This window comes from Bacillus rossius, assembly GCF_032445375.1.
Source record: "Bacillus rossius redtenbacheri isolate Brsri chromosome 9 unlocalized genomic scaffold, Brsri_v3 Brsri_v3_scf9_1, whole genome shotgun sequence".
NCBI classification, from domain to species: domain Eukaryota; kingdom Metazoa; phylum Arthropoda; class Insecta; order Phasmatodea; family Bacillidae; genus Bacillus; species Bacillus rossius.
The window spans coordinates 12,595,318-12,607,886 of NW_026962012.1; the positions used below are offsets into that span (position 1 = coordinate 12,595,318).

A 12,569-nucleotide genomic window follows, 5' to 3' on the forward strand; every position below is an offset into this window, starting at 1 on the left:
AAAAAAAATAACGTAAACAATTCAAAACACAGAATATTTATCATTTCAAAATTCGAAACAAAATATTATTTGTATTCTTCTCATCAAACGCACCAGAAGTAGAAAAAATACACAAACGTCACCAACCATGGACTAAAACACCAGAATACACAGACACTTCATTGAGATGAGCATTAAAAGAAGTAATTATCATTGCTTCAACAGCATATAAATCAATATCACCATATGATATAGTAGAAGGTTACTTGCTGTGTGTTTCTATGACGAAACAGAAGGTGCGACTCAAATATATAAATAAAGTAAATTAAGGTTTAATATTCCAGATTAAATTAGCAAAAATTGTGTTTATAATATTGCTCAACTAAAATACAATTTACCTGGCTACCGTTAACAACGAAAACACATTAATAACTGAAGCTAGGGTTTAAATTATGTAAATCTGAGCTCATTCAATCACTAATTTGAGTATACCACATTTAAAAAAAAGATTCAAGGTTTTGTAAAAATAGATTGCAATTGAATTTCATGGTATTTTACAGTAAGTTAACGAAAATTTTCTGGATGAAAATGTAGAGTAACAGGTTGAGGAAAATAAGGCGAATAGGAACTGAACTGAAGGGTTGGTATTTGGTTAGGTTGAGTTAGCTGCAAATTTTTTTAATAATAATTTAAAAAAAAAAAACACAATTTTTTTTATAATTTAAATATTTTAAAAAACATTTTCCATATAATTATAGCTGACTTAACTTAACCAACCTTTCCTTTAGTATTATTTGTCGAACTATCCAAAAGATGTTACATGACGTGAAATTTTTTCTTCTGGGATTCTAATTCTCATGCTTACTGTTTGCATTCACAAATAATTTGATATTTGTGTTCGACTGGAGCTATTTGCAGAGGCCTGTCGACGGGGTGGAGGTACCTGTCTCGTGAGGCTCCCGCCCAGGTTCATGGTGCCCGAGCCCACTTTGTTGGTCTGCAGCCACAGCATGGCCGTGGAGGTGAGCTTGTAGTGGGCGTTGCGGCCCGTGGTCTTCTCCTGCACCTCCACCACGTGGATCGAGTCCCAGCAGCCCTTGATCTTCTTGGAGCCGTCCCCCGCCTTCTTGATCAGGATCACCCCTGGCCGGGCACAACCGCAACACTGCAGCGATACCGACAAGTACTCATACCCCACTGATGATGGTGCCACTTAAAACTGAACTGCAATGATTTTGTAGCACTTGAATAAAACATTCGTAAATGAACAAACAATAAGAATAATTATAAAAAATTCATTCAGTAGCTCGAAACAACGGTTTGTAACGGAGATGTGCAAAATGCAATAATGCGAAGGTTAGAGCTCTAATGCGTGACGTACTGCTTGTTGCTTGCCACATACCACTGAGCATGCCTGGGCCATGTGAGACGTGAGGTGCCAGAATGGAGTGTGTTTCGATATCCAACCAAGTTCCTCGAGCTCCCACCACCTTTACTAGTTTTTGCAGTTGCGATGTGACTTGCGAGTAAATAAAATATCATTTTACATTAGTATTGTTTTATGGAATATATGTTCAGTACAACCTTTTTTGTGTGGTTTTGATTAGCTACATGTTTAAAAAAAAACTATGTTATTTTAATTTTTATATGTGAAAACCAGACCATTAATTAGCAGCAGTTAAAAGCAAAGTGTGAATGCCAAGTGTGTAATGGTAACAAGGAATCTCAAGAATAAAAGTAGGTGTACTTGAAATACCATACAAAATAAACCTAAGAACACATAATTATTACACTCTGGCTCGTGGTGGAAACAGGGAGCCAAAACCTTCCGGCCGCTCGTGTCACAATGGTATCACATGATAAGACAGGCCAGCAGACAAACAAGCCATGCCGCGCAACTTCTTTCTTATGTTTCTGTGTGAAATTTAAATTGTCAGCTTGAAACAAATATAGAGATGCTTGTGATATAAGAACCATTGCATACAGACAAAAAAAAACTATGTGGCTACATGTAAGTTTGGTATTTTAGATGATATCCAGTTTACTGCAGGGGATTATACTGATATGATAAATTGGCAGTGGTGTCATGTAACTGAGCCTCCCTTGATTAAACACATACACGACAGTGAACTTCGACACCTTGTTACCATGGTAAAAAGCAGCTCTGGGGATGACCTACCACATACGACACTTCTGATGCCATGCCATGCCACACTCAAGCTGGGGAAAAACTGGTGAAGCTGGTTACAGAGGCTTTGTATGCTGCTGGTAGTAAATAAGTGTTCGACAGCATCATCATGTCCAAATTCAAACAAATCACACAAAATTATTCAATTTCTGTTATTAATCATTAAAGACATTAAAAGTAAATTTCATTAAATTTCTACTGGTTGGCCAGGTGATTATTTCAAATTCACAAATATGTCATTTAACGACAAAACACTATCATGTACCAAAATAAGTTTACAACCATTCATCGCTTAGAGGTTGACAAAGATAGCTGTATTTCGGGTGGTTGTAATCCAAGCCATGACGTTTGAACTTTAATTTTGGGAAAAATTTAAATTATCATATGTTGGACAACAGTATAGGCCTTGGGGAAGTCATGACATTTTCTTGATATTCACCAGTACAGAACAATGGATCTCACAAGCAAGCTATAACTGTAATTTTTTTTAAGTCAAGGAACATCAAATATTTAATAAAGATTGCAGGCTTTCATGGCCATTGTCTGGAGTTTGGCTTCTGTGTTGCAGCTACATCGAAAGCAAAAATATCACAGACGTTTTGGTCGACGTTGCAGTCACCAACTTTGCTAAATTAGTTTCTTAATGATGTACTGCTATGGACTTGTTTTGGACTTAAATTTTTTTGGTCAACTAATGGCATTGTCATGAATTTAAAACCACATAAATTATCAATCAGCATTAACAACACCAAAATGATAACTTTGTTTTAGAACGAAGTCATAATTATGGATCACCTAGTCACTCGTAAACATTCTGAACATTACAATTCCTTGTTTGAGAGTGCCTAAACAAAAAACATTCTAAAAGTGTTTTTCATGAATTATAACGGTGTTGGATCTATTTAATCCAGGTGGTTTGACCTGTTAAAAGGATTCTGACTGAAACCATTAAAGACCAAATAATACTTAAAGCAGGATATAAATTAAAGCATTCAATATAGCTCCCACCCAATTCCATCAAAGAGGTGATGATGTTTATGCACTTTTATTTGCCACAAAATTACCTAATAGCCAAAAATCTGAATTTAAAGTAAATAGATGAAAAGTTTGTGTATTTGAAAGGGCCTTTACAGTTAAAATAAAAATAAAAAAAGCAACTATTTAACAGTTTTCAACAATACCCAAACCACAAATGAAAATTTTCAGGTCAGCTGCTATACTAATACACAATAGGGTTTGAGAGAAGATGACGTAGTGTATTTAGTTTAAAGTACCATTGGGACATTTGTCATTTAACATCTTTGGCTGAAGAATTCAAACAAAGTTTTCAACAGACTTATCTTATTTGTTAAACTAGAAACAGATTCACTGGCCAATCAATGGACTTAAGGAACCCACCCTTTACGTCATGGTCACGGTATCCCGTAACACACGAGGGGAGAGTATGAACTGTGGGACACAAAGCAGGCGCTGCCTAATGCTGCATGTGGTCGCAAGGAAGCATTATAATTTTTCCGTTCAAGCATTTAAATAATGGCACAAAACTGTTTCATCCCTAATTTCAAGAGTTTGCGTTTTACGCTTGGAATAGCATTTCACGCCTTTAAAAAAAATTGAACTTTTAAATAATGAAAATTAAAGTTTGTATGAACGATCACTAAAGTATAATTCTCAGCGCACGTACGTATTTGCTCTAAACACTAGTCGCTGCAGATTATACAAAAATTGATTGCAACATTAGATTTTTACAGAATAATACAGTTCCCAGTACTTTTACATTTATATCGCCTACGAAACAAAATCCTCCCACGTAGAAACCTTTGTTACACATCAAATGTAAGTGGACCTACAAAACGAAGAGAACTATTTACTAAATAAAGGCAGATTCATGTTTTTATGGGATATTATCATTTAGATCAATGAAAATTAAACACTACAAGAAAGATTAAACCATGAGTTTATAAGGACAGCATAAAAGGCCTGCCACAATTGCATAGTCGCATTTGTGCCTACTATCTAATTAGATATAACACAACTTGGTAATTGACAAAACCAGTGTTTCAAATAAGTTTGCAAGGTTTGTAGGTATTCATTTTTCTAGATTCTATAGTTATAAAGTGCATTAGCCGTATAAAAACTCAGATAAATCGTGAAAATTGTATACATAGACATCTGCAACGTGGCCTAGGTATGGAGGGTAGTGGTTTTTCCGTAAAACTAGAGGTAAGTAGGAAAAAGGCATTTTTGAGTTCAATTTTACAGCGATTATGATTATTATATTCTTTTCTAATACTTCTAGTTTTTCATATTTTTTACCTCACCATTTCTCTGGCATTTATTGCTCTCCAACCTATTAAGTAGTTCAGATATCAGTAGGAATTTCGAAACTCAGTTTTTTGGGGAAAATCAAAGAACATTAGAAGAACTCAAATATTGATTTTTTAAATATTTTTTCCATTGAAAGAGTGTGACACTCCTAAATTACTTATCAAATTATGCAAGTGCCTGTAAATTCACAATGAACCAAGGATAAAAAAAAATCTATATTTTATAGCACCATGCACTTCTCAGCAAACAAAATTTTAACATGCAAAATTTTTGAGTTATCAGAAGTTAACACTGTGAATTGAAGAAGGAAATACCTATATCCAAGATACATGCGTTAAAATTACGTTCAAATACCTATGCGAGACAAGATTTCTTCAAGCCATCTAAAATCGATTTTGGTTTCAATAATATTTACTTTAGAATAAAATACAATATATATTTTAGTTTTAAGGATAACTTCATTGTAGAAGTCATACAGGGATTCTGAGTATTTATTGGCAATTTATTTTGCAGTTAAGTATTTTTCCTTATTAATCAGCAGGAAGAAAAAAAAAACATAAACACTTTGACATTTCCACACAAGATGTAAACAAAAACTATTAGGTTTTTCTTCTTCAAGAAAATTAATTAATCCGGCCTTTTAGTTTTCTTTGCCATGGATTATAATAGGCTTTAACAAAAACGTCATCACGTGTTGCTATCCACACATTGTTATAATATAAACAAACATGAAAACTATGCCTTATTTTTTAAGCCTCTTGCTTCCCAAGTAATTGACAAAGCTAAATCCTTAAAATAACTTCTAATGAATTAAAATTAATATTGGTTTGTCAAAGACAACTCTTTCAACATAGCTTATCTCTTTATCAGTGGCTGTTTGTTTACATTTTGTGTCCCAAAGTTGACAATGGTGCTTCAACCGGTCATTAGTTGAACTGCTTGGCTCCGCCCCATTTCAAGACGTCCATTAAAGGGAGCGTTCAAGTATTACGTAACGCAATTTTTTGATATTTTTGACCCCCCCTCCCCCCCATGTAACGTGCCGTAACGTTTTTCTGTACCCCCCCTCCCCCCTAGTAAAATTTTACGTAACCCCAAGTGACCATTTTTACCTAAAAGTCACAATTATGTGGCGTAAAGTACCGGAATAAGTCACTAAAATACCTTTGTTATTGTTTTAATCGCGTTAATGTTATTTATTAACATTTGAAATGTCTTGTTTTTAAAAGCAAGAGCTTTCTAATGTTTTTTTTTTGTCCTAATAAATTTTTACTACTCAATCATACATTTAATTACGTCGTTTTCCTGACTTGGCTCTGTCCTTACACACTTTTTGCTTTATCCGCCATTGTTCTTCTCATTCATTCTCCTATTTTAGCATTTTACTAATAAAGCTATTAAAATCAAATAACAAATTTTATTTCTAATAATTATTTTTACCTTTGGCAATGCAATTACAAACATAAAACTAACTGAAATAAAATATATTTGTCAAAATATAATCGTATTTAAGAATACGATCGAACAAAAACGAAAAACATTTAAAATAAAATTAGCCATAATTAAAATAAGTAGATTGTAAAAAAAAAACAATTCAATTGGAGTTTTACTGCTCCTCTGTCCATGGGTTTGCCAGCCACTCAGATTCTTTAATTACTGGCATCCGGAGAGCAGACGAAGAGGGTTCCGGAATTGTAAACCCGCTTGCATCAACTTCGTCTTCGTCGAGCCAATCGGCATCCTCAGACGATGTTTCACAGCGACGCACAATGCAGAGAAACTCATTTGCCCTTCTTGCAGCAAGTCGCTGTGGCCGTACTCGACTTTCACGAAGGTCTTGGGCAGTCTTGCCATGCATGTAACGATTGTGCATTTGCACACTCTTGTGGGATGTAAAATAAACCCCACAGGTTGAACATACTCGGTTCTTTAGGTCGGATTGTACTGATGGGCAAAAGAAATCTAAGGCATCTGCTTAAACCATGAGGAGGCGACAGATCAACAGACAACCTCACAAGAAGTGGCGAAAACTTGCATGATCCTTTGTCTATCTGACTAGGTACCACGAGCTTGTTTGCGGTTTGAAGGATTGGGCAGGGTGGCGGCAGGAAAGATTCTGGAAAGACAGATTTTAATGAACTCCTCAAGCGGGAACAGCAGGATTCATCCGCGCATTTAATAACTTGCAAGAAATATTGCGATTCACGGGCGTGAGCACTATACCACGCCATATTAGGTTCTGCTGGATCCTGCAAGCTATCTTCAGGGTTTCTATATTCCGCCGAAACATCGTAGTTGTCAATTTTCATAGTCGGTCGAGTGCTTGGAGCACATAAACGAAAAGGGTTGCCAACTTGGGAGATTTTAATTCACTAGTTTTTTTATAACCTTTCAGACCAATCGTCTTTCGTACCACAACATTACTGTTGTGATGAGAGAAAATCTCACACATAGAAATGTATGTATTTTGAATATCAATATGTACCTATATAATTTCTAATATGGTGATTGGAGTCTACGTTGACAACCAAAGTATAACAAAGCCATCCGAATAGCTGTATTTTTTGTTTTAACTACTTTACTGGAGTGACGAGAAAAACTATTACAGCTGTTAATATATATATGTATATATGTATATATGTATGTATGTGTATATATATATATATATATATATATATATATATATATATATATCTTTACGTTTGGAGTTAAAAAAAAACATTATTCACTAATCCTGTAAAGCAAGCAGAAGCAATTTTGTGAAGGTAAAAAAAAAATTAAGTTATGCCATTTGAAATTTTGAGGAAAATAGTTTTAAAAAATGCGTGTAAGAATCTGTCTCTACGCGACCGTTCTGAAGCGTTTTAAAAAAAAAATTGACGTAACGCGTAGGTCAAACCCTCCACTGTAACGCATCGTAACGTTTTACAAGACCCCCCCCTCCCCACAAATTCGTTACGTAATACTTGAACGCTCCCAAAAGAACTGAATTTTTTATTAAAATATTCAGTTGTATAGCCGATTCTCTCGATTTTCAGTGAACTCCAGTGAGCTTGCTGAATATGTGTTGGATTTAAATCCCAGATTCGAATACAAAATACCAATGCATTGGCAACAAAAGAACAGTTAAACTCACAAACAGGATGAAAATCATAAAGGGAAACACGTGCCTGTTACCAAACTATGTGCCATTAAACAATAATAAAAATTAAATCCAAACAAGGTAGAAACAATCGGCTTGGTACAAAAGATTAAGCAGACCACCATGAATGTCATACATATTTCACAATTAAAATACATAACACCAAAATTTTACACGAGCTTACCTTAAAAAAGCAAATGCATAGATTCTCCAAACACACTAATGCAATTAAACAATAATTAAATAATCCACATTAATTTTAGAACAAAGAGATTTAAGAGGCCTTCATTTATGTTTGCTGTTTATGTGGACTCTCATAAAAATTTGGTGCTAGGTCACCAATGTGACATTCAGGCCAAATGTTAATTCCTTGGATTGTTTACACTGTATTATTGTTTGATTGCAGTACTGTGCATTTTGGCTGTTGTGTTGTTTATGCAATTAGTTTTTTCAAAGGCAGTGATTAATTTTGTTATGTTGATAGTCATTACAATAACATGACGGCGGGGAATCCGAATCTAACTTATCGTCAGTCTTGAGCGTATACCTGGCCCTGTTTCAGGTGAACTAAGGTTTCAAGGGTTGCTTCCATGAACAATCACATCAGCACACACATGCAATAATTATTTCTTGATGTTCAAATGCCACCTTACCCGCAAATCCATGATCCAAATCCCATAAATAAACGGAAGAAACACCCCCTTCGAAGTACATTTCACGGTATTGATCAAATGCATGGTTCGCATCTATTTCCAGCTTCCTCAAGCGTTCTGATGGCATGGACCCATCTTCCAGGGGTGGGTCGTACGTGTTGCTCCATGGAGACCTGAAAAAACAAAAGTATACATTGGTTGCTTTCGTTTAGTAGGCTGACGGATCCTTTAGTTAAGCGCATCGTAATGGACACAGTCATCTTTGTGTTGCTTCCGAATTCTCCCAAAGGAATGCAGATGCATGCCTACATGAGTCCACTGAACTCGAACGAGGTTTCTAAGGATGCAAAACTCACATCCACTGACTCTTTTTTGAGAATTCCAAGAAGTGGTTATTCATTCTCTGGAAAAGATGGCAACTTGGAATGACGAGAATGTATCTTCAATTGTGAATCAGCTACTCCATACCATTCAGAATCTTCCCTCATTTCAGGAAGCACTGCGGGTAATTGTGAAAGTGTTTGCAATTAGTCCCAGGTTGAGTGAATTGCTGCAAACCAAAAATCTTGACTGCAGATGTGCAGAGCTACAGATGAGAGAAGCTGCCAAAACAGAATTCAGTGAGATATTTGTAGGTGTGAAGGAAGTGTGCAACAACTTTGGCATTGCATTATCAACGCTTAAGCTAGTGGGACAACAAGTGATTTGCTCTAATGCTCAGGTTCTGGATCCAAGAAGCACATTATCGTATATCAGTATTCATTTCACTCTGAAATTCTTTTATAACACAATTACATGACCAATTCATTAAGCATAAGTCACTATTGGTGAGTTTCCAGTGTATTCTACAGATCAAAACACAAAGCCTTTCAGGCTGTGTTCCAAAGAGGAAGGAGACTTGAAAGTTCTCGTGAAACAGTATGAAAAAGGAACTAGTTGCAGTGAAGCAGAAGCCATTGGTGAAATAAAGTTATGGCATCAAAAAATTTCAAATTTAGAAAATAATCCATCAAAAAATGCTCTTGAAGCATTGTCAACCACTACAGTGAATACTCCTCTACACTGCGGCAACTGAAGACGCACCTCTGCAACTCCACCAGTGAAGACTGCCTAAATGGTTTTATACTGATAAACATTCACCAAGTTATCACAGTGAAAACACAAGATATTATCGGTAAACTGGCAAAAAATCTTCGTCGGTTGTGTTTTAGACTTAAATAATAATGTTGCAATGATGCAATCTATCTTATTTTACTACATTTGTATATGATTAAATTATAAGCTGTTGTTAATAGGTCTGTTATGCTATTTGTTGAATCAATGGTTTCAAAACCAAAATATATTTGTGAATAAAAAAATGTTTAAAAATTCATCACATGAATAGCATTAAGTTCAAGATATATTTTTTCCTGGTGATTAAGTAGCCTAATATAGAGAAGTAGACCACATTGGTTTTTATAGTATAGACTATAAATTACCCCTTCCCTAAACAAATTCTGCATACACCACAGCTTACATCTTCTGGTTTTTACTGAGAATCAACTTCACGTATTTATTAACTAGTTCACAGAAATGCAAAATTGAAGCAGTAAGGAAAAGGAACAGTGGTGACATTCAATACTCGAGTTTCCCATGAATGAAGACCTACAGAAACATGTAAGAATATCACATTAAAAAAAAAAATAATTATTTAATATTTGCCTTTTAATTTTTTTTGAAGAAAATGATATTAAGCCATAACAAAATATAAAAAAAAAACTGCTTTAAAATTAAAACAGCGAGTATGTATTAACGCTCACAATAATTAAGAAAAATGACAAATAAGGTAAAACGTTTTAATATTCAATAAAGGCACAAGGTGAATCACAATTTTTTTTATTAATTCTTTTACAATGGCTCTTGAATGACATCAACTGAGGGTACAGATAATTTGCAGTTCCACTCAAAAACTTACGAAGCTCCACTGTGCGCCATGTATGTCTGGTGGCCTGTATCATCAGTGTGATCTTGTGTGTATACTCAGTAGCGTTTCATCTACCTTCTCCCACCTAAGGCAGTGGTGCTCAGGAACAAAAAAGCCTCTAGGGAGAACACTGACATTTTAGAGAATTCTCCAGCTACTAGTTGTTGGTTCATGTCAATACCCCAGATGCCTCAAAAATGAAGATTCTGTGAAGTTTGCCAGCTCACCTGTAAGAATCTCCATCTCTGTTGTAGTCGCACAACAGATACTCCTTGCCCACGTCCTTGTCACGTGCTATCTTGAGCGGCTGGTCGACCGACGAGAGGAGGTCTTCGCAGAGAGCCGGCACCAGGTCGATCAGGTCGCTCAGGTTCTTCTCGATCTGCTGGGGCGGCAGGCGCCGCATCAAGTCCAGGGCACAGTCCATTTGCTGGTCCGTCTGGGGAACACCGCATGAATACTTTGCGTGGCAACTTATCACAAAGGTATGCTGGAATACATCTGAAGTAATTCCTGCGACTATCTGGCCATGTACGGAAGCATCTTGTAACAATACCTCCCAATATAAGTGACATGTAACGACACAAATTTCTCTTGTGAACATTAGTAATGTGAGCATTGTATCAATGTAGGCCCACTAACATTACTCAAACTTGACTATGCTTTCCGATCTCATCAAGATGAAAGCTATACAGCCTACAATTTTTCTGGATTTTGCAGGATACATAAAAAAAAAAAAACTCACCCTAACGGATACTGTTTTACTCAAATACAGATGCTATACTTGGAGTTAGAATTTTACATTATGCTTGGAAAGAAATATTATGCATTACAAAAATTTCTTTCAGTCCTTGCCGTCCAAGACCTTGCTAATGGAACCTTCACTTGAAACCCATAAGCCATGATAGCAGTATTTGTACATGCTCTAATACAGAAACCATTACAACTACCGCTTGAGCATGTGTAAAAGCAGCTGTGGACGTTTTTCAACCACGCCACTCTTTGCTCATAGCTTCTACAGAAGTCTTTATGCAGGATTTATTCAATGTGATAGTTTGTACTTTAAAATATAAATATTTACAACAATATTCGTAAAAGCGCCACTAGTTATACATATGTTTCTCAGTATTCATCAAGACAATGAACAATCTGACACTATAGTTAATCACGGAGCATCTATAAAAAATAATAGATTGACCAAATTAAAACCTTTCTAAAAATATTCCAGAATGATTTATGCACTATCGAAACATAAAAATTTCCTGAAAATGGCCAGTGGACTACTAAACCTTGCACAGGACCTTCAATTTTGCCATGGAAATTTCAAAGGAAACTTCTATTGTGGCACAACCACTTGTAATGACACTTTCTACCTCACATTTCAGTTTTGTAAGAATCCTTCACATATTAGTTATATTTTCCACTTACGTTCAGGAACCTCATACATTGTGAAGAAAAATCTATAAGTATGAAAAACAGCACTTGCAAGTGAAATACACTCAGCAGCAAAAACAGGATACACTGATTTTTCCCCTTTTTAAATTTTTGATAAGAATTATTTTCTTTTATTCTACCATAAGCCAGTAATTTTTATTAATAATACTGTACAAATAAATTATAAAGGATAAAAATTAAGAATTAAACAGATAATTCTTCATTTTTGTCAGGTTTTCTGTCATGAGATGGCCTCTTAATAACAGGTATCACCCCTTCTTGCATGGCAAAGAGCCCTAAACTTCTCAGGCATAATAGAAATTACATTTTGAACGTACTCCACTAGCACAACTCATTCTTCACTAAGACCAATTCGAAGCTGATTTAAGTCAGTAGGAGAAATGATGACGATGCCTGGCACATCTCTCTAAATTATTCCAAATCTGTAACTTCAACGTGACCCAAGTACTTGGTGACAATTCTTGCGGTATGTGGGTGTAAAAAATCCTGCATCAAAATGAACTGTTCACCAATAAATGGAGCAATGGGATCATAAGTCTAGGCACACTTCTTCAATGTACATCCGAGCAGTCAGAGCCCCATTATCAATGAAAATCAGTTCAGTACAGGCGTGGAAATTTGATCCTCTACAAACCATAACTGATTGCCTTTCGAAAGGTTGTAAATTGTGAAGAGTGCATTGAGTAAATGGCTCCTCTGGTCGTCTAAGTACTCTCTGTCTCGACTGTCTACACCGTACATACCGAAGTGAAACTAATTTGTAAATAAAACCGCTCCCCATAACTCTATAGTTGAATGGAAATGCTGGTCGCCGAATAATCGCCTTTCTCCACGATGCCTTTCCAGGAGTTGGAGTGCTTC

At 35.7% G+C, this 12,569-nt stretch overlaps 1 protein-coding gene across 1 annotated transcript in view; it reads right to left on the reverse strand.

Annotated features, from left to right (window-relative positions):
- The window catches only part of LOC134542649 (F-actin-capping protein subunit beta), a 38,629-nt gene that overhangs the window by 19,694 nt on the left and 6,366 nt on the right, over positions 1 to 12,569 (reverse strand). Inside the window, exons 2-4 of the mRNA XM_063387062.1 lie at positions 10,481 to 10,692; positions 8,291 to 8,463; positions 923 to 1,122 (exon numbers count right to left, since the gene is read on the reverse strand). Coding sequence (XP_063243132.1) covers positions 923 to 1,122; positions 8,291 to 8,463; positions 10,481 to 10,692 — 585 coding nt within the window. The remainder of the gene's footprint in view (positions 1 to 922; positions 1,123 to 8,290; positions 8,464 to 10,480; positions 10,693 to 12,569) is intronic.